Source organism: Misgurnus anguillicaudatus, chromosome 13 (genome assembly GCF_027580225.2).
Source record: "Misgurnus anguillicaudatus chromosome 13, ASM2758022v2, whole genome shotgun sequence".
NCBI classification, from domain to species: Eukaryota; Metazoa; Chordata; class Actinopteri; order Cypriniformes; family Cobitidae; genus Misgurnus; species Misgurnus anguillicaudatus.
The window spans coordinates 16,160,539-16,183,929 of record NC_073349.2 but is presented as its reverse complement, the minus strand read 5'-3'; the positions used below and the strand labels follow the sequence as shown (position 1 = coordinate 16,183,929).

At 36.0% G+C, this 23,391-nt stretch overlaps 1 protein-coding gene across 8 annotated transcripts in view; it reads right to left on the bottom strand.

The window, feature by feature from the left end:
* The window catches only part of kcnab2b (potassium voltage-gated channel subfamily A regulatory beta subunit 2b), a 69,721-nt gene that overhangs the window by 2,669 nt on the left and 43,661 nt on the right, over nt 1–23,391 (bottom strand). For 5 of the 8 annotated variants that reach the window (XM_073875166.1, XM_073875167.1, XM_055187764.2 and 2 more), the window contains 12 exons: nt 19,812–19,855; nt 18,243–18,280; nt 17,812–17,891; nt 14,178–14,222; nt 11,313–11,357; nt 8,079–8,122; nt 7,854–7,940; nt 6,783–6,827; nt 5,279–5,364; nt 4,944–5,064; nt 2,076–2,170; nt 1,653–1,773 (listed from right to left, as the gene is read on the bottom strand). In XM_073875166.1, the coding sequence (XP_073731267.1) occupies nt 1,653–1,773; nt 2,076–2,170; nt 4,944–5,064; nt 5,279–5,364; nt 6,783–6,827; nt 7,854–7,940; nt 8,079–8,122; nt 11,313–11,357; nt 14,178–14,222; nt 17,812–17,891; nt 18,243–18,280; nt 19,812–19,855 (851 nt within the window). The remainder of the gene's footprint in view (nt 1–1,652; nt 1,774–2,075; nt 2,171–4,943; nt 5,065–5,278; nt 5,365–6,782; nt 6,828–7,853; nt 7,941–8,078; nt 8,123–11,312; nt 11,358–14,177; nt 14,223–17,811; nt 17,892–18,242; nt 18,281–19,811; nt 19,856–23,391) is intronic. The other 3 variants (XM_073875168.1, XM_055187759.2, XM_055187762.2) reach the window with 1 other exon arrangement.

Genomic DNA, 23,391 nt, shown 5'->3' with positions numbered 1-23,391 from the left:
TTGACCCTAATCTTGAACCCAACCCTTAACCTGCCCCTAACCCTTAAGCCTAATTTAGACTTCTGCATCGAGTGTCGACCTAGCCTACACGTACTTGCGTACCCCACACCACACCCTGACACGCCCCTCCCAAAAATGTAACAGTGCATCAATTCTAAGTGGACCACAAGCATTGTGATTGGTCTGCTAGAACCCCTTTCTCATGGTTGAAAAAATCAGTAATATATAGTGTCGCATTTCCTCATGTGCTCATGCAATGGTAAAAAAGATGGACCAAGTTAAAGAGCGATATTTAACAACTCTGGCACTAATAAGTTGCTGTCTATTTAACTCCATCACTGGTGATGCTTTCCTAACAACGTACACAACAAGCCTGCTGCTTCTTCGGTTTTCACCTTGATACTGTAGTTAACAGACACTGCCTACTAGCGGTATGCATGTTGACGTAGAACTATAAACAAAAACTGCCGCGTAACCTATGATGTAAAGGGTACGGCGTATGTATGGTGCAAAAGTATAAATCAGACAATAAATCAGATATAAACCTACAACACATGCATGTACACAACAAGTACAATATATTCAAATTAAAATGTTCAATGCTATCTGGTGGGAATTCTTATATATTTTACGAGGTGGCTGAAATGTTTTAATATAAAGTGGGAACAAGGATTTAAAGTTGGTTATATACATTTCAGAGAGGTGCGTCACATACATAGCCATCACACTACAAAGACAAACACCAGGTGCCCTAGTTGCTGTTTAATGTTACTGAAAATATATTCTGTCTATGGTAATCAGTCACCACTAACGTACTGAACCCATCTCCTGCCGTTCCCATGACCTTTACTGCTCTATTAGAAAAGGTTATGTATAAATTAAAAACTGTAACTGGCCTGTTGTGTCTAGGCTGGCTGATAAATGAAGAGAAGCAATAAAACCTCAAGCTATAGATGTCAAGTCTAGGATTTCCCTATACTGTACATTAAATAACTTATATGTTGAGTTCGACAACCTAATTTGCAATTAATAATGCCTTTTTTCCATTTAATTTAATGTAGTCATAAGATGATTGTTTTTTAAGCCTAACATGTTTTGCACAAGGACATATTTGTTGTTCCTTTGCAGCACAATGTCTGTTGTATATTAAAAATTGTGATATTTGTCCCGCCCCTCCTCCTGTGATTGGATGGTGTGTGAGAACTGACATTGACGAGCTAAGCTTTTCACTCAAAGTTGAATATTTTTTAACTCTCGGCACTCAGCGCAGAAAAAACGCTAAGCACTGGCTTTCAGCGCGGAAAAAAAACACCTGCTGCTGGCTTTGCTTTTCCATTTACTTCCAAAACGCAGAGCTTCCATTGGAAACTATTGAAAACATAAGCCGGTGTAAAAGCTTTGGTGTGCACGCCCCCTAAGACAGGAAGAAACTGAAACTGGGACTTTGGCTATTTTGGTTAAAACAAGTTCCTGTTCTCTATAACATTTAACAGACATGATACTGTCTAACATCACACATCCAGACATCCCAAACAACAGGATACAGGACAGAAGCAGGAGAGAGATCCAGAGGCAACATGCCCTGAGCTCCAGGCAGGCAAACAGACAGACAGACAGAAAAAGAGAGAGCAGCAGAGCCCGGGCAGATTTACCGATGGCCAGCTGGGGCAGCGTGCAACCCAGCCGCTCCGCAATGGCCTGCAACTCTTTCAGCTTCGCCTGCTGACGGCGGCCTTCCTCACTCAGGATCTTGTCCTTCAACCACTGGTAACCCTGTTTTAAACACACAGCACACCTGTTTAGAGAACTTGGCACCCCGCCGGGTCGATGAACCACACAGGTATAGCCGGAGGGACGACATTCATTGTGTTTGTGAAGCATTGACGGAATGGATCACACCTGCACATGTTTAGTCATTGGTACAGAAACTGAATGTTGAGTAGACTCTTTCTTCAATTATAAAACACACATGAGCTAAACGACAGCTGAGACAGTAAATCATAAAAACCACCATTGACAAAAGTCAGGAAAGAGCGAGAGCACAGGTGGATTAGAGATGGTAACAGCAGTAATACCTTGAGAGAGGCTCGGGAGCATGGAGGTACACCGCTGTCATACTTCCCTGAGATGATCCCACAGGCCAGAGGAGACCAGGTCATAGCACCCACACCTGGGACGCCCCAAAGTGACAGATTATAAATGACAGGTTACAGCCACTTCTCACACCTGGAGCTAAACATCATCATGCTTCACTCAATTTCAATTTCATTTCATTTCCAGATTCCTTTTTTATGCTTTTTTGTAAAAATGTCCTTCTTCCCTTTAAAATGATGTACAGGGGGAACAGCATTTTATTAAGCACAATTATAGATTTTTTGGTGCAGCTTCTAGTTAAATTAAAACAACAACGTTCCACATACAAACACATTTTCAGTTTAGTGAAACTTCGTTTATGCATGTTTGACTTGATTTCATCCTGATTTAATTATTTTATTCCACCAAATGGAAAAAACATCCATATCTGAATAAATGGGACTAAAGAAGTACAATATACGAGCGTTAGTAAGACCTTACGGAAGATTACACGAAAAGAACCGCGTTTTCAAAAGATATTGCTGGTAAACACAGACATTCGCATACAGACGGGGGAAAAAACACAGACATGGCCGATTTGGAAGAGATAAAAATACAGAGAACCTCTGAAAAGCAAAATTTTCTCAGAGGTCCTCCGTAAAACGAATCCCATCCAAATAGGGCTTTATTATATGTTTTTTAGTATGGACGCGGATAGGATTTATTTGGGCCGATACCGATTTAAACAGACAACTTCTGGCCAATACCGATGCCGATACCGATTTTAACACTTGTATACAATACTATACAGCTTAATAAACATAAATAATGCCAGTGCTATTGCTTCAAACAGTATAAATATTGCTACCTCAAAAAAAGTTGGACTTCTTTTCCCCCACTAAAGTGCAGTCTGTTTCTTTTATTGTCTAAGACATCTGAGCCAGCTCAACAAAGGTTTTCTGTTGGTGCTTAAGTATAGTGCACACCAGAACATTAAATCATTTTAATTGAACAACAGACATGCAACTCATTGCCTTTATGCGGTTAATTGATAAACAATCGGTATCGGCCTTTCTTGTGCTATTGCCGATGGTTTCAAATTCATCAAAAATCGGCCGATAAATATCGGCGGCCGATACATCGGTGCATCACTAATTATATCATTTAATAAATGATTTATAGGAACCTGAAACTTTACAGGCACATCCTGGGGACACCCGAGACTAATATTACATCTTGAAAAATTGCCGTATTAGGTGACCTTTAAAGTGCTGCGCAGAGCTATTACAACTAAACATCCAAAATATTAATAGAGTAAACCTATATGACCTCTTAACAACTATTTGAATGCTGCTGAAGTTCTTATTCTTTGACCAAGCATAAATAAACTAAATATTTAAGGGATAGTTCACCCAAAAATGAACATTCTGTCACCATTTACTCATCCTTATGTTGTTTTAAACTTGTATTAATTCTGATGAACACAAAAGAAGATATTTTGAGAAATTATGGTAAACACACAGCAGATAGTGACCATTGTTTTCCATAGTAGGAATAAAAAATATGATGGAATTTAATGGGTACCACAATAGACCTTTTGCGAATCGACGTCACAGTTACGTCACACGCGCAATGTGGTGGCAGAAAAAAAGTGGAATTAATTAGACACAAGTGAAACAAACAATATAACTCACTAGAAAATGTTTTGTTGTGCTGTTGAGTGTCAGAATAGGAATGCCAAAATAGATGACTTTCATTTTTATAGTATACCGTCGTCAAAGACACCATTTGAAGATAAACGTAGGTTTTTATGATTGCAATAAGCCCTCAACCGGACAGACTGCAGTGATGAAATCATCTGAAAATCTTTTAATAATTAGAATAGAAAATAATTAGAAAAGATATCCGTTTTTTCTGTGGAAGTCTGATCCCTCTGTGTGTTTCTTATAGCGTTTTCATCACGTTACGTTTATAATTTATTTACAAAGATTAAAGATTTGAATGAGTTTATAATATCAATAATATTACCACTTATTAAAGTTTTCATATTTTTTTTCATTTTCTATTACTTCTTTTTACCTTCTATCTTAGCCTATGTCTTCTTCCTGTTTGTTCTAAATTATGATGTATACTAATAAATATAAACATAACACACACACACACACACACACACACACACACACACACACACACACACACACACACACACACACACACACACACACACACACAATGTAAAGTGTTTATAATATATAAACAGGCCTATAGAAATTATTTTGTATGTAAACATAATAGTTTTAGAACAAACACGTAGGCTATACATATAAGGAAGAAATTGAAAACAGGAAATGATGAAATATTGAATAAATAATATTATACAGAATACATGATAGTATTGCTCTTATAAGTACGTCAGCGATCATACTGTAAAAATAATTGATTTACCAATAAAGAGCAATACATATACATTACATACATGCACACATAATAGTAGCCAAGCCATTTAAACTTTTAATTTATTTTAAAAATAAGCGTAACTTGGTGAAAACGTTATAAGAAACATTAGACTTAAGAGAAATATAAGGGAAACAGACTTCAACAGAACACCGGATCCATAAAAATCAAAGTTTAACGCTAAAACACTTCACAACCCTATTGCGGAGCTGTCACTTTCTGCCACCAGTTGGGCTCCGCCCACAAAAAACGTTATCTCTGTTTGCAAACACGCAAAAGGTCTATATGTTTATTTGTAAGTTTATGTTTTGTAATGTATGTATTTTATAAGTTAAATTAACTAAGAATTTTAAGTTACCCAAAATGCTAATTTTAAATAATGACAACATTTGGTTTTACGTTGCACACAAACATACCTATCTTATGGAAGAGTTCAGGCAACTGTACTTCCACCTTCTCTCGCTGAAACATGTGATATTCAGCCTGCTCACAGACTGGAGGGATGAGGTTAAATTGCCTCGCCACCGAGTATGCCTCCTAAAAAAAAAATTGAGGGTTTTCTTATCATCAGAAGAATCTCACAGCATGCAATAACTGCAAATATGACGGCAAATGCATGACTTAAAAACACCAGTGTTTACATACCTCTATACATTACATTATGGCCAATTTATCCATCATAAACACCAAAAAAAATATTTATTTTAGTTTTCATGAGAGAAATAATTTACTGTACTAATTCCAGACCCACCATAATCTCCATGGAGCTCCAGCGGGAAGTCCCCCAATACATGGCCATTCCCTGGTTAATCACATGGGTCATCGCTCGAACCGTCTCTTCCAATCAAACATTAACAGAGTTTGTAATTTACACACGGAAGGGTAAATACAGTTGGGTGAAAGAGAAGAACACGTTAAAACAAGACCAAATATACAGTAAGATTAAAGCCATGGAAGTGGAGAAGAAGTAGATTTAAGACAGGCTAAAACACAAAGGCCATTTATTTTACACTCTTTACACAAAAGTGACAAGGCATTAAAATTGTTTGAAGGTTATGCACCTTGTAATAACTGAACCCAAAGAGTTTTTCCGGCGGTGAAAATAAATGTGTGCGACTGCATGACATTCCCACAAGGCTGCATTTCATTGACATTTAACAGAGGAGCAATTTTCCATGGTCCAGCCTAAATCCTACTACACGCTATTATAACTTCTATCCAGAATTAAATTTGCGTCTACTTGCCCTATTATAAGAAAGAAACATAAAAATATGACACAATAATACTATATACAGTGGGGAAAATAAGTATTTGACACATAAGCATTTTTATCAGTAAGGGGAACTCAGAACATTTAAGAAAAGAAATCAGAACATTTAAGTATACAAGTTGAGTCATAATAAATAAAGTGAAATGACACAGGGAATAAGTATTGAACACATAAAGAGAACAAGGTGCAAAATTCCCCGCTGTATATACTGCATGTTGGAGAAGACAATATTTACAAACTTCTTTAATGTATATTCTAGTTAGACAAATTTTTCAGCCTGGTCTAACATACAGTATTGTCTGAACTAGGTTAAGTTTATAATTAGTTTCTGCAGATTAGCTTTTGTCTTTTACAAGTTTGAATAATACTGCAATGAAGAAATAGACACAGAGTATATTAAACTAGACAAAGCATAACACATGCAACAAAAGAAAAAAGAACGACTACAACCTTTCATTAAAAACATTTCCACATGCAGGGATGCTTTATATACTGCTTCCAAAAAATAACCTTAAAATCCAAAAAACAGGCTCTTATACGTTGTATGAGTTGAAGCTGGTTAAGGCGCTTTAATATATGACTTCACAATATATACAGTATGACGCGATGTATTTATTTGTCTTTAATAACAGATAAAAAAAAATCAACTAGAGCCTTATAAATGGATCTGCTCAGCATCAACACAGCAAGTGCATTTCTATGGAAAATGGATAACAAAGATGCATGGCAACTGGCAAACATAAGAAAAACCCAAAACAATAATCATGGGTCAGTAAGATGCAATGACCTTCTCCAAGATGAACAGGACAGTCAAAGGAATCATTCTACGGCATATCAAATTTAAGAGGAATTCCTGGAAATCTTTAGCATTTTATGGCATAGTCAGGTTTCTCACACCAGGAAAAAGGGCAAACTTTCACAAATCAAAGCCATAAAATGCTATCGGAGACAGGAGGTCAAAACTCTCACTGAGGGTACCATGTACCTTCTATGATGAATGTTCTTGAGTTTGAAGTGTTAAATGGATCTCCTGGTGATAAACAAACAAACAAATGACTGTGAAGAGATTTACAAGCCAACAAATGGATTGAAATCTCTGGGAGGAAGCAGTAATTCTGGAGCAGTGAGGATTCCCTGTTTAATGAAAACACGCTTAATATCCGAATCACAGGGGTATGTGCACAAGTCTACAGAGCCATAACCTCAGAACGTCAATCTCAGGCTGAGCCACCTATCAGTCTGGTTGCAAAGCAGGGTATCTTCACAGCAGTAATTTCACAAAATCCCCTTCTCATGTGGACAGGTTAATATTAGCAACCAAGATGTCAGATAAATGAGATAACAAAATCACATTGGTCAGTAGTGCTGTGAATAGGCATTGTGAAATGACCTACAGTGAAATCTTTTAGTCATGCCGGTTTGGTTATGTAGATCTTTTAACCAACGTGCAACACTATTGCCTTCCTTAATTTCTTAAAGTACTACTCCCGTAACTGGATGAAACTACTCTAGGTAATGCTTTTGTAAAAACTTAAATGCAAGACCATGCACTCTTCCTTGGATTAATGATGACTTGACTTAAATATTAACTGCATAATGGATGCAACTGCTTTGATGCAAACTTGAATTATCCTTAAAACACACTTAGTCAATTCAATACTTAATGTTCTGAGTAAAGCAACCCATTATCTTGTACAAGTTTGTCATGTATCCCTTTGTAATTTATAACTGCCTTCAAAAATCCATCAGTTCATGTGCAATTAGAGCATGTGCACTAAATGGACTGAAATGTGTGCACAAACTTGTGTATACAAATTAATTGTCCAGGCCCAATTTTACACCTACTAAGATTAAAATAATTCAGGTTTCTCCTGTAGATCTCAAAATGTTGAATATACATTTATTTATGGATGCTGAGATGTGTTGCTGGTCTGATATAGTCCCATGCTTCAGATTAAAGCTGGTTAAGTGAGCCATTGCAATGCTGATACACAAAGATGCAAACACACAGCATGAGTCGGCTACAACAGCAATGTATTTCAGCAAGCACACATACCTTCCATCGGTGTGTTGGGATCGGGTCTGTTAGCAAACACTACATCCACATACTCTAACTGTAGTCTCTCCAGTGACGCTTTTAGACCTGGAAAATCAGCAACAAGGTTTTTAATGATTTTGCATAAGTAATAACCTACGTATTTGAGGAATAGTAAATACAGAGGTATATGACCTTGAAATATTCAATCTAACATTATGAGAGTATTATTGTGATGTGCCTTACCCTCTATTATGTGTTTTCGTGACAAGCCTCTTTCTGTTTCTGCTCTGAAAAACAAGAATTACAGTACACTAGTTAAGACTGATTAGACAAAGTCAGGTTTTTTTAGCGGGGTCTGCAGCAGTACTGCAGTGGCAGGGTCTGACATTTATTTTTGTTACTGCGTGCTGAATGTATAAAAAACAAAGTTCAAGTCTATGTAAAGTCAATCTTGATAATAGTTTCTAAACACATTATAAATGTTAGAAATGTATTGCTGAAACACAACACAAAGACTGTAAACCAGTGCTTCCCAATCTTTTTCACTTCAAGGTCCCCTAGTTGCCCACAACAATATTTAAAGGGCCCCCCACTCATTTTTTTCCAAATAAAATTAACTAGAGCTTGGAATGACTAGACAGATGTATATTCACTACTAAAATGTCCAAAAAAATAAGAAACATCTTGATTTTTGCTTATTTTAATGTTTTGTCCAATTTTTTATAATTTTAAGTCATCTTTAGGCCCCCTTGGAAATTTGCTGAGGCCCCCCTGTGGGCCCCCTGGTGTGTGTACTGTTTGTAATTATTATGTATATGATAGAAAAGTATGTATATGATTATTTATGTATATTATTTATTTATAAACGTAAATAACATTCTTTTTTTATTAATTTTTGACAGCCCTATCTTGCAAGTAAATTCAACCAACTATTTTAAGTTTTGACTTGTGATAAATTGACATAACCTATAAAAACAAGTTGAAATTGTTTAACTTAATTTGTTAAGTTAAAATAACTTAAAAATATATGTTGATGTGACATCATTTTTTACAGTGTACACTGTAAAAAATACTTTGCTGCCCTAAATTCTTTTGTTGAATCAACCTGGATTTACAAGTCATTTCAACTTAATATTATTTATCTTGACTAGAGATGAGTTGTTATAACTACAGGTGAGTTGTTATAACTTATAAAATTAAGTTGACTTTTCTCAACTATATTTTATAAGTTGTGACAACTCATCTCTGTTGACATGACTTGTAAATTTGAGTTGATTTAACAAAAAGTTTTAAGGCAGCAAAGTATTTTTTACAGTGTATAGACCGTTTCAGCAGTAACAACATAAATAAGAAGTTTTCGTGGTCAACACTGTGAACTCCGCTAAGAATAAATAACAACAAAGTACTTTAAACGTTGTTTAATTATATAACAAGCCAAATAAACAACACGTAGATTACCTTGGAAACCAAAACATTTGTTATTTCCGACGAGGTATTTGTTCAGTTTAGCAACTAGTCAGACCATTAAAAAAACGAAACCGGAAGTAAAGTTTGGACCATACGCGTATCACGTCACAGCACGTGCGTCCGATGAAACCGTCTATATGGTTATGGTCAGTTTACACAGCTTAAAATGTAATATTATATATGTTATATATATATATATGGTATTATATATGTTATATAAATACAAATATATGTAAATGTTTTTAAATACATACACTGTAAATAATTTGAGAATTTTTTTCAAATCAACACATATATTTTATGTTGCCTACTTTACTTAAAAATTAAGGTTAAACTATTTCAAGTTGAATTTATAAGTTATGTCAACTTTTTTAAGCCAAAACTTGCTGTTTTACCATGTACATGCATATGTATTTATCCAAAATAATTACACATAGTGCACACACATATATTATGCAAAAACAAACTTTTATTTTGTATGCAATTAATTGCATTTAATCTTTTGACAACCTTACTTGCAAACTCAAGTTGTTTTAACTCAGCCCAGTCTCACATAATTTCGTGATATAGTCACATAACTTTTTGATTCTTCTTTTGTGATATTGTAACGAATTTTCCGTGTTTTTTTGAGATTGTATCACAAATTTCTGTTTAAATTGTAATTACTCAGCTGTTTTCTTTCCATTGTCGTTTCGGTTTAGGGTTAGATTTACATAAAATGACATCCTTGCCCAAACCCAACTCTAACACCAGGCGACAATGGTTTAAAAATCAGAAAATATAAAACAATAATTCAGATTATATTTAAAACCAATACTTAAAATGATCCTAACGCAAACACCAAATCTAACCCTAAACTGAAGCAACAATGGTTTGAAAATAGGAAAAAGCAGTTGAGTAACCAATACATGACACGTAAACAGAAATTCGTGATACGATCACAAAAACCGCGGAAATTCACAAAAAAATAATCAAAACGTTACATGACTATATCACAAAATTTCGTGAGACTGGGTAGTTTTAACTTTATGCTGTATTTTTTACAGTGTAGCAGCTTCTGACTGTAAGATCAGACTGAATGTAAGTTCTGACTCTATGTAAACTAAAGGGCTTGTTATAGTTGTGCATAGGTCCTACGGCGTAGCTACGACGGCGTAGCTGCGACGGCATTGGTTCCGCGTCAGTTTTCATTTATACTTTTGCGTCGTCCTCCGCGTCGACGTGCAAACACACGCGCAAACCGCTGGTAGGCAGTACCCACGCGTGTAACCACAGTAGCAGCGCTACCGTCAGAGAAGAAGAAGCTTGGCAAGTTAACCCACAAACGAAGAAATAGCAACTTGTTGTGTATGATTTGAGAAGACCAGCAATGATGGAAGTAAATAAACAGCGACTTTCGTTGCAGTTTGAGTTGAATCACTCCCCAACTTGGCTCATCTTTGTTTTCACCATCGCAAAGGAAATACCTATGACGCAGTTTTTTTACCTGACAGGAGGCGTTCTGGTGGACCAATCACAGCGCTTGCGGTCCGCGTAGAACTGACGCGCTGTTAAAATTTTTGCGAGGTGCACGTCAGGCTACGCAGAACTACGCACAGGCTACAGATAGCCTACGCCGTATAACCTACGCACGACTATAAATCGCCCTTAATGAAAATCCTATCAGAAACCCAGCAGTTTGCGAGGACTGTGGCTATTTAATCCTATTAATGTTTGATTGGGACCTCACATCAGACCTTTGCTGTGGCCTTTAATTTGCTCTTAATGAAAGAGCAGCTCAACGGGTGTTCACCCTGGATCACAAATAGGAAACAATTAGAGCTCTGATGCTCCTCTGAAGTGAGAGTCTATCTCCAGGATGTCCTTTATTACTGTCACATAGAAATTAACATACTTTACTCACAGTATTATGAAAAAGAGCATAATTAACGGGCTTCCCCTGTTTCTCTCACAACAGGGAAGTGAAGCATTATTAACCTTTTTCTAAAACAAACACACACACATACTTACTTTCCACCCCAGTATATTTTAGTGGTGATGACCAAACTGGAGCGCCTGTGAATGACATACAATGACAGATATAATGTTTGAAAGCAGAACAAAGGCAAGGACACGCTAGACTTCACAATGACTGTTGGGTAAACAAGACTGTGAGTTTAGGATTCAGGAAATTACACTGTATTTACTGTACCATGATGCTTATGAAACCATGATGGGTAGTCGAACTTGTTGAACTTATTCATTTAGCAGACCTTTTTATCCAAAGTGACTTACAAATTACATTTTACATTCAATCTTTAAAGGAAAACATCACTGTTTTTCAATATTTTACTATGTTCTTACCTCAACTTAGACGAATTAATACATCACCATCTTTTTTCAGTTTGTGCATTTAATCTTTGTCTACGTCGTGGATGTGTTAGCATGTTGTTCCTATTTAAAGACTGTTACATGAGTAGTTACACAAGTAAGTATGGTGGCACAAAATAAAACGTGGCGATTCTTTAAGCGGATAAAAAATTAGAACTACACTCACCTAAAGGATTATTAGGAACACCATACTAATACTGTGTTTGAACTGCCTTAATTCTACGTGGCATTAATTCAACAAGGTGCTGAAAGCATTCTCTAGAAATGTTGGCCCATATTGATAGGATAGCATCTTGCAGTTGATGGAGATTTGTGGGATGCACATCCAGGGCACGAAGCACCCGTTCCACCACATCCCAAAGATGCTCAATTTGGTTGAGATCTGGTGACAGTGGGGGCCATTTTAGTACAGTGAACTCATTGTCATGTTCAAGAAACCAATTTGAAATGATTCGAGCTTTGTGACATGGTGCATTATTCTGCTGGAAGCAGCCATCAGAGGATGGGTACATGGTGGTCATAAAGGGATGGGCATGGTCAGAAACAATGCTCAGGTAGGCTGTGGCATTTAAACAATGCCCAATTGGCACTAAGGGGCCTAAAGTGTGCCAAGAAAACATCCCCCACACCATAACACCATTGCATTAATAAGAAATTGAACAGGTGTTCCTAATTATCCTTTAGGTGAGTGTATATTGTATGGCGGAAGAACACTAAGATTGCAGCACTTCGACATTGGGCGCAGTAATATGGACGGAAGTTGGAGCGAGAGGGGGAGTGGTCAGGACTGATGATGTTACTGTGCGGCGAGGGTCGAAGTGCTGCAAACTAAGTGCTCTTCCGCCATACAATATAGTCCTAATTTTTTATCCGTTTTATTCGGTGCCACCATACTTCTTTAAATAGGTAAAACATGGAAGTGTTTGGTGGCTTCTAAGTTCATTCCTGTTTGGAGCCATAGGAATGAATGGGGCTGGGGTAAATGCTAACACATTCACGACGCGCTGTACAAAGATTAAGTGCACGCATTGAAAAAAGATGAATTAATACATGCCTATCTTTTTATTGAAAAACTGTGGTGTTTTCCTTTAAAACTTAATTACTATCTATTTAACTGGGCTGTCAATCTATTAAATTTTGTATAAATTAGTTATAGATTCATTTATTTTTTATCGAATTAAATGTGTTAACCTTATGAAGTTTTTCTTTCATGCAAGTAACTAACATAATCTTAAATTACTTATTTTTAAAGATGCAGTGTGTAATTTTTTGCAAAATCTAATGGTGCGTATTGCAACCACACTGAAAAAAATGATTCATTGAATTTAATCCATTTTTTTTAAGGTAAGTGGTTGCAATCAATTTATTTAAGCTACATTTAAACAAAAAAGATTAGTAACGTAAAATAAAATATAAAACTTTTGTTTAAATGTATAGCTTAAATAAATTGATTGCAACCACTTTCCTTAAAAAAATTGATTAAATTCAATGAATCATTTTTTTTAGTGCAATGGCTCAGTTAATTGCTTACCCCTCCCTTTCTAAGCACAAAGAGAAGCTACGATAGCCTCCACAGATGTCGTCAGTAAAGAATAGCTAGTCAAGCAACGAGGTTAATACATTGACGAAACTGTATAGCAGTTTGTCCATTTAGGGCTACTGCACTGAAAAAAATGATTCATTGAATTTAATAAATTTTTTTAAGGTAAGTGGTTGGAATCAATTTATTTTATCTAAATTTTAAAAAAAATTTTATATTTTATTTTACGTTACTAATCTTTTTTGTTTAAATGTAGCTTAAATAAATTGATTGCAACCACTTACCTTAAAAAAATTGATTAAATTCAATGAATCATTTTTTTCAGTGTGTAGAAACACGGTGCCTCAAAATGGCAACTTCCATGTAGGGGGACCCGCAGTTTACGTAGATAAAAATCACTCATTCTAAGGTAATACAAACAATACAGTTAAATTATGTAAGGTCTTTATACACCACTGATAATATAGTTATGTATATTATATTGCATTTCTGTCAAAAGATAATTTGAAAAGTTACATACTGCACCTTTAAAGCATAATTGAGATCCCTTTCCCTTTTATGGTAAATTGTACTCTATCCAGAAAAGGATCTGAATTAAGGCCATTTGTTGAAGATTATTTATGGTAAAATCACAGGAGGATAAGATTTTTCACATATTTAAAACTGTAGTCATTCCTGTACTGTATAGTAGTCAAGGCCAAAATTAGCCATCTTCCCCAGGGGAAGGTTTCGCCTCAGTGCTCACACACAGTACAGTGAATAGTAGGATGAATAAAAGCTGATGTCCCCTTTCTGTTAAAACTCCATATTAGTCATTTACAAACTAACAGGAGCTGCAGGGTACAGCAAGCTTCCTCCTATTGAGATAATGCAAGAATAAGAGAATCACGAACAAACACGGCAGGTCAAATCAAATGCTCATCAGCGCGTTATAAAACCTCGAAAAGGAAAATCAATATCTCTACCTCCATCCTTTCTTCTTGATGATATTGCCAAGAACCATTTCAGCCCTGTAAAAAACACAGAATTAGTTAACAGGCTATTAGTTTAGCCTAAAACATCTCCATAAACACAGGCAGAAAGCAAAACTCTTCTCTTCAGTGGGGATTCCCTTTTCTCGGCCTCTGGAGAAATAAGCTAGTGAACCGGAACATCAGGAACTCCCTTTTCATCCCTTTTTTTATTGAAAGAGTGCAGGAGCATGTTTAATGACAGATGTTACATTCCTGCCCTCAGGACCGATATGTTCTTCATGAATGGTTCTCCCATCCGCTTTCGTCTTCCTATGCACGAGTCATCACGACAGCTTGTAACAAATGAAGCGCTATTGTGATGAAAGCTCCAGATGTCCTCAGACGATCTTGCAAACCCCATCAAATTTCCTCTTTTATCTAACAGGCGATCCAGATGATTGTGAAGATATAAAGACAGTGCTGATAGGGGCGAATATATATGGGTATGAGTGATAAAGGACAGATTGTTTATCTGCGTCGATGTGTTTATTATTTGGCATGATCTGTCAACGCTCTAAGTCTCACGGTCAGCTTTACCTGGCATCAAACACTGATGGTACATGAAGCACGACAAATTAAAGGTTATGTCCCTTTAAACTAAGGTCCGTTTTATAAAAGTAGCATTATGGATTGTTGGCTGGATTTTCACTGAGTCATGATATTCTCTGAACTTTATCAGCAATTTCCTGATGTTACAGTTCCACAGTACTGCAGAAAAACAGACGGCACTGCTAAATTTACTCCGAGACGGCAGTTTTCTGGCAATTCACCCTTTTCGTCTTTTTTATTTCTTCTTACACCAGTCAAATTTGCTTACAGACCAATTCTCTTTAACTGTAAGCTGTTTTAAACATACTGTATGTACAGTAAGCTACAGTTAAATGTTTATTTTCGCTCAGGCATTAAAGGGCACATATTATGCAAAATCCACTTTTACAAGGTGTTGGCAGCGTGTGAACACAACCATCCTACAATGAAAAAAATCCACGTTTTTAATGTTTTGATTCTCTTGTTAATGTGATGTCACACAAACAAAGTCTCGCCACAACCCACATTAATTTAAACTATTATGTAAGCTATTTAAATAAAAACAATACAGTATTAGACACGTCAATACAGGCTAGGATTAAAATGCATCACTAAATTTCATATCATATGTATCAGAGGTCCCATCTCCGTGTTAAGACCCCTGGTGTAGCATATTTCACATGAACAGCAAGGTTTCAACTCCCACATTAAGATGCTGATCTATAAAATTGATCCATGTGTTTTATCTTTAATATCCTTATCACATTTCTTTATCTTGTTACTGTACGTCTTAGCGAGGACATCGATCTCAGAGATAAACACTGTCAATCAAATACATATTGAATGCATTAGCTTCCTGTGTCTAAGAGGCATGTTTCCTGGTTTTAAAGCTATATTAACCCCTTAAGTGGCGCAAATACCTTTGGAGTGGGGGGGTGAAATTGTGATATACATCTTCAAATTAATATAACTCTGGCATTTTTTGGTCTAGAGGCCTAATATTTCAATTGTTATAGGAGTTTACATTTGTTTTAATAAATAAAAATAATTCCATAACATATTAGTTTTATAAATAAAATTATAAAAATTTAAATGTTTCAGAAAAGTAATAATGCAAACATGAAGCCATAAGTCTCAAGTAGTTCTGATCCAAATTTCAAGTTAAAATCACAAAAAATGAGGTGTGTGTCACACTTTTAGTGGTTTTGCCAACAACGGCCAGTAGGTGTCAACGGTTTGCAGCATACACTTGTGACAAATTATTCAATTACTATCACTGCATTATTATTAATGCAAAAATGTTTTGAAATATGAAAACTACATTCTTAAAGCTTTCCAACAATATATAGTTTGTCAATATTTTTGAAGATTTATAATATGATATTAGAATTATGAATATATAAAATTAATATGCATTCCTATGGGGGGTGGGGTCATGTAACTAAAAACTGTCACTACATTATTTCTATCATCAAATGACTTTGAAATATGAAAACTACATTCTGAGAGCTTTCCAGTGATATATAGTTTGTCATGATTTTTTAGGTTTAGAGTAGGGGTTTAGTCTTATAAATACGTAAAAACAAATTAGGCCTACCTTTGTCCCCTTGACTTTTTAGATACTGACTATTATTACGTCATAATTCTACCATAATGGGAATTATATATGAAAACTACACTCCTAGATCTTTCCTAGAATTTTTTGTTTGTCAAGATTGTTTAGGTTTAGAACAGGGTATTAGTGCTATACATATGCAAAAACAAATTGAGTCCAACTGTGGCCCCTTGACATTTTAGAAACTGACTCTCACTACATCATTATTTTCCCAAAATGGTGATGCAATATGAAAACTACACTCTTAGAGCTTTCCAGTGATATATAGTTTGTCATGATTGTTTAGGTTTGGAACAGGGTATTAGTGTTACAAATATAAAACAACAACGTGGGCCCACCTGTATACCAGTGGCATTTTAGAAAATAGCTCTCACTATGTCATTCCTTTACCAAAATAGTGATAATAAATGAAATCTACACTCTTAGAGCTTTCAAATGATATATAGTTTGTCATGATTGGATAAGAATTCATATGCAAAACACTGAAGTAAATGTTGGTGTCCCTCTGGCGGGACAGTGACATTTATCAGGATATAAATGTTTTGAGGCGCACTCTCTTTAAAATTGAATCAATTACTCTCCCTACATAATTTATTTTATAAAACACTGCTGATATATGTATTCTAGAGGCTTAGACCTTTCCAACAATATATAGTTTATTGTGATATACATAAAATTTATATGGAAAATATTGACGTAAACTTAGGTGTCCCGTGAGAGGGACAGCGCCACTTAAGGAGTTAAAGGGTATGTGAAATTGATCATTCATGATACATTTTCAGTCAGTTTTTTCAACCCAGTCTCACCCCATGTCGTCAATATTTGACGACACTTGACCATTCGTCGGTGTGTGGCGCGGGGGGTGTACCTTTCGCGTCGTTTTTTGACGAACTGGGGACTTCAGTGCTGTTGCGTCCGTTGCATTCTCTTCTCTTATTTTCTTGCCATTTTCGCGTCGGTTTAGGGTTAGATCTACATAATGACATCCCTACCCAAACCTAACTCTAACCCCAACGCCAGGTGACAACTGTTTCTAACCCCAACGCCAGGTGACAACTGTTTAATTTCGCGTACACTGTTTAATTTCGCGTACACTGTTTTAATTTTGCGTAATCTAACCCTAAACCGACGCGAAAATGGTAAGAAAATAGGAAAAGAGAATGCAACGGACGTAATAGTATTGAAGTCCCCAGTTCGTCAAAAAATGACGCGAAAGGTATACCCTCCGCGTCACATATTGACGAATGGTCAAGTGTCGTCAAATATTGACGACATGGGGTGAGACTGTGTTAGTTTTTTTGTCTCATATTCTTTAAAGCACAGAGGCAAACATAGCACAAGGTTTGTGTTAAAGCAAGAAAATCTATACAGTCCTGTAATAGACTAATGTGTCCATATATGAGTCTAAAATCCCTCTCTTTGAATGATGGGAGATGTACTTACTTTCCTGTCGCATACACTTCGGCCGTGTCAAACAGATTGATACCGTTTTCATACGCGAGCGTCATTATTTGCTCAGCTACCTGTTAAGAGAAAGAGGGAATGATAGGTGAAATAATATATATGATAACATGCACATCTTCAAAACTACTGCTACAAAGATCAACTTGATGTATTTTGTGGAGTGGTTCATTGGGGCTTTAATATTGTGCTATGTTTTATCTTTATATTTTGCTGGATGATACGACCACTTGAAAAAATCTATTTAGACAGAAAAAAAAATCCTGTTTGGGAGGTTATTATTCGGCTCGGCTCGCTTGAGACTTCAATATGGTGTTGTACATGAGGGAGAACCACTTACATGTAGCATAAAAAACTATTTTAAGAGGATAAATAGTTTATGCATCTTCAAAATTGTTTACTTAATTACCCACCTCATCTGTGACCTGACCACCAAAAGTGACCCAGGTACCTGATGAGAGAATGCAGAGATAGAGTCAGAGCTGAAACTGGGTGTCGGAATCATTATATGAAGATGAGATTAGTTCCAAAACGCGATAAATACCATTTTACCACCAAAATCAGTATTATATCTGGTCAGTATTAAAAAGTAAATTCTTAATTTTACGCAAAATCCAATATCCGCCGTGTTATTCTGTCAACTTTTCTCCTTTTTTCCCAAAACGTGATAAAGGCCAGTCCTCCTTTTCTACAGAATGCAATAAATCCGCTCAACAAATCACAGCGCACCATTCCACGCATTGTAAACAACAATGGTGGCGTGGAGAATACACACAAAAATAAGTTTTCCTTATCTACTTTGTACTTTGTGATCAACAAACAAACAAAAACAAAATAATACTTTGATTGCATTGATAAACCTGTTGGTTTCTGTGACAGAAGAAACGTAAGCCATCAAAATCGAATAATTTACGCAAGAGTCGGAAAAATGCCGGCTGTTGCTTGTTCTCACGCGACAACATCAAGCTTCTGTCATGCTAACACATTGACTCCAGGAGATCTAAAAACGTTTTATTATTTTACTTGAAGTCAACGAAAATCGGACAGGACCAAAACACTTTACAGCTGATCGCTGTCAAAAAAGTTCAGTGACGACGTCCCAATGATAACAGAAGCAATGACAGTGTTCTTTATATGACAAAGTAAGTGTTTTGATTAATGTTTTTTTAATCAGTGTATACTACAAGTCAACTTAATGAATATAACATGGCAAAGATTGATTCAATAGATTTACAGCATTTTGAAAAAAAAAACTTGTCATGGATTTATTGCATTTTGTGGAAAAAATCATTTGTTTTTATAATAAATGATGGATTTGAATTTTTTTATGTTTTTATAACCTAAAGATGCTATGTGAAAGTTTGTAATAGAAAATAGTGGTTTTCATCTCGTCACTTTCTTGGTATAGAAAACTTAGTTAAGAAATTAGTCAAAATGGATTTATTGCGTTCTGGAACCAAACTCTTCATATGGTTCAAGGCCCACCCACTTTTTAAGACCAGTGATATTGGAACCACTTACTTTTTCTTTAATTTTGCGAATATGTCTGTTTACAAGTCAAAGCGCCATCAGTCAAATCCATTCCACTAGACTAGAAGAATGCCCTAATAAATTAAACTCAGTTTCGTATTTTAGCTGCAGCCTTGACTTCCACGCTGCTGCTTCCTCAAATCCATTTACTTTTTACTACTTTCGCTTGCTGCCCTTCCGCAACACAACAATGTAAACAAAGCTTTTAGGTTATAAAAAGGCACCAGAATAAAAGAGAAAATGGCATTTACTCCAGTAAATGTTTGGACCCATACACATTTATTGTTTTTTGCTTCCGACGCCCATGTTTAAAAGTATTATACAACAAGACAACAGCCTGTGAACAACAGATCTCTCACTTTCATTACTTCACTGTGAATCTTGCAACCAAGTTTCTGAGATGAAGAAACAAAGTGTGATAGTACAAAACAATTACTGCATGTTTGACTCACCCAGCCCAAGACATGAAACCCGTAACCCGGATTTCCCAAGGTTCCTGCAAAGAAAGAAAACATCCATCAAGTACTTGACAAATAAGATATATTTATGATCACTAATGTCATTAAAATGCAAGTGTGCCCTTTGGTCAGCACGGTTATGAATAAATCTGAACTGAATGTTTTTTATTTTAATATGACTCTTTATAGGGTCAAAGGCAACAGAAGATGAGGTCTTTATAATAACCACTCACAGACTGAATAAAGTTGTCATAGATTGAAATCTAGCCTGGATACAGCTTCACTACTGTAGATAGAGTCAGATGAACCAATCAGAGAACCAACAGTGGGTCTTTTGTTGAAAATCCTTCGAGTTTGTAAAGAGCCAAGCTTACAGTGCTCAGCAATTACGACTGCAAAGTCAAGGACACATACAATACACTACTGTCTTTAAAATACCTTTATTCAGTAAGCCTTTGCTTTTCGTTTGAATGATGAGAATCAACTTATGATCAACCCTCACAGAGACAAAAACATTTTACAAATATTTAAAACCTTTCAGAACATAAAGGCACAAAAACATTTTACAAAAAAACCTGAATTTATCTTTGAAAGAGATTTCTAAAGCATTGGGTTAAAAAGCTATTCACCATGTTTTTACCACACCTGAAAAAAATAACACATAACGCAACTTAAGTGCCAAAGCAGGCCATGAGAATATGAGAAATCATTTGCAATATCAATGCAACACAATGTACAGTTCAACATTTACAGATGTGTAATAACTGACCTTACAAAGTCCCACAGTATTGAGACTATTGAGCAAGTGTAATGCAAATGACATTAATACCCCCCAATAAATACCTGTGACAGCATGCAAAACATTGATTAAGTAGGGTCATGTAAAGTCAGCTGGTAACAAAATAAACCTGACAGGGTGATTAGGTAATACATTTAAAATACATAACCAGCATGGACCTGTTCTCGAGTGCAGGCTCTAAATACAGCTTATCAGGTGAATGCATGTACAGTGTATCCATTACATGTAAACCGGCTGTCAGCGATGTCACCTCTATGCGACTTTGAACAGAACATCACCAGGGAACTTATCGGCTTAAATCAAATTATCATCGAGCATGGAGGCTATGAAAACCAGTGATGAATTTTTAACTGGTGTGATGGCGGTAGAGTTACAGGAAGGGAGATCCATTGACCAGCCCATGAAGGGTGAACTATACACCTGCTGAAAGTGATGTGCAAAGCCCACACAAAAAATTTCCCTTTCATAAAAGCAAAGTACAATGCCACAAAAAAATGTAAACCAGTGAGTACATTAATGATAAACAAATATATGGTAATCAGTATCATTTATTTAAAATAACTGTATATGTATTACGAAATCAGCTACTGCTTTCGCATAAAAATAAAAAAATCTGATTTATGTGAATACAGTCTGAAACAATAGTATCTTTTGACACATTATTACTACAATGTGCTTAAAACATTTAGAAAAGCTTTTAGGGTAAAGTTAACCGGTCAGTCAGTGGCTGTGGGCGGAGCTTTGTTTGTGTGAAGTCACATTAACAGGAGAATCATGTCTAATGAGGCTAAAAAAGGAGGCGTGAGAAGATTTGTGTCATTGTAGGCTGGTAGTGTTTACACACTGCCAACACATTTATGTCTAAACACTTTGTAAAAGTGCATTTTGCACAATATGGGCCATTTAATCTATACATTTTATCAAGTGTGTTCTCTGGGATTTAAACCAGTGATCTTTGCGCTGCTAGCACTTTTCACTTGTACACTGTTTAGTAAAGTAATCAGTGACTAAAACAAAAAGAACTTTGTCTCCTAATTTCAGAGGAAAACCACACACCACTGCAATGGACCATTGGTGGTTTTTGAATGTTTAACACTAACAGCTGCAACCAGAGAACAGAGAGAAACGGTCAAGCACGGCTTTAGCCTTCTTTAATTATGTAACGCAGCAAACTGGAGAACACAAGCATTTGAGAGGATGTTCGTCTTTGTGTTTAAAATGACTGAATATATATATCACTTTGTATAATATTTAAAGGGACAGTAAGTAGGGTTTTAAGTGTTTTATTAATCAAAATCAATGTCTTTATTCATAAATATGTCCTCGTTGGTGTCAAATGACCTCTGCCAATGATCTGACTTTTCTCTGTAAGCTTAGAATTTCTGCTCTTTATTTACAAGGAGGCTTCCATGTCGTACCACCGTATTGATAAACTAGAGGGACAAAAAGCACTTGCCTACCAACGCATTTCCACAACGCGTTTTCATTCAGAACACACGAACCAGCGGAAACAGACAAGGAGATCAGTGAGTACATAACGGTTACCGTAGTTGCAACACGCATTTGAAAAGGCGAGGCACTAGAGAGCACTATAGACGGGTTTGCACGGCGATAGACGGATTTGCATTGTGTTGTAGGCTAGTAGCAGTGTCTGTAAGTCAAAATGCCAAGGAGTTGTTGCGTGGAAAATAGTACCAACAGAGTCAGTGCTGGGTGCCTGATGTTAACATACCAGTAGATGCGTTACAGTATTACGTTACTAGCCTAACATTATAATTCATACATGTATCACAGTAACACTGCAAAAATAAAGACTGATCCAACTAAAATCAAGATTTATTTATATACAAACAATAAAGAACGCTTCAATAATTAAGGTTGTTGCAGTAGCGGATCAGCTCACCAATCGGGCTTTCTGCCTCCTGGATGCGCGCGCACCCTGTAATGTTTGTAAACTTGCAACCTGTCTATTCGTTTGAATGCAAAATATAATTTCACCACTTATTGTCCCTTTAAATTAATTGGAACACAGACAATGAGCCAGGCCTTATATTACAGAATGATCTCACAGAGGTTAATCTAGTCTGATATGGTTTGCTGGTCTAAACTAATTTTTACTGGATTTTCCAAGTCTTCCACTGTGGCAAAATTGTTTTAGCTGGGACCCCTAACTATTAAAGGAGACATTTTACAAGACTTTTTTAAGATGTCAAATAAATCTTTGGTGTCCATATGTGAAGTTTTAGCTCAGAATACCATATAGATAAATTATTATAGCATGTTAAAATTGCCACTTTGTAGGTTTGAGCATTTTTTGGTGTGTCCTTTTTAATGAAAATGAGTTGCTCTCTGCACTAAAAGGCAGTGCTGTGGTTGGATAGTGAAGATTAAGAGGTGGTATTATCCCCTTCTGACATCACAAGGGGAGCCAAATTTCAATGACCTATTTTTTCACATGCTTGCAGAGAATGGTTTACCAAAACTAAGTTACTGGGTTGTTCTTTTTCACATTTTCCAGGTTGATACAAGCCCCGTGGACTCAATTATATCACAAAAATGGAAAAAGTCAGAATTTCACGATATGTCCCCTTTAAAAAAAAGGTTAAAGTCAAAAGACCACGATAACATGGACACCTTTTATTTCAATCAGAATAAAATAATTCTTATTGATATATATAATTATTACATTTACATGAACACTTAATAATGTGATCAAATTGATTTGAGTGTTTATATGGCACAAGCTTCAAATCACATTTGATCATGCGCACATTG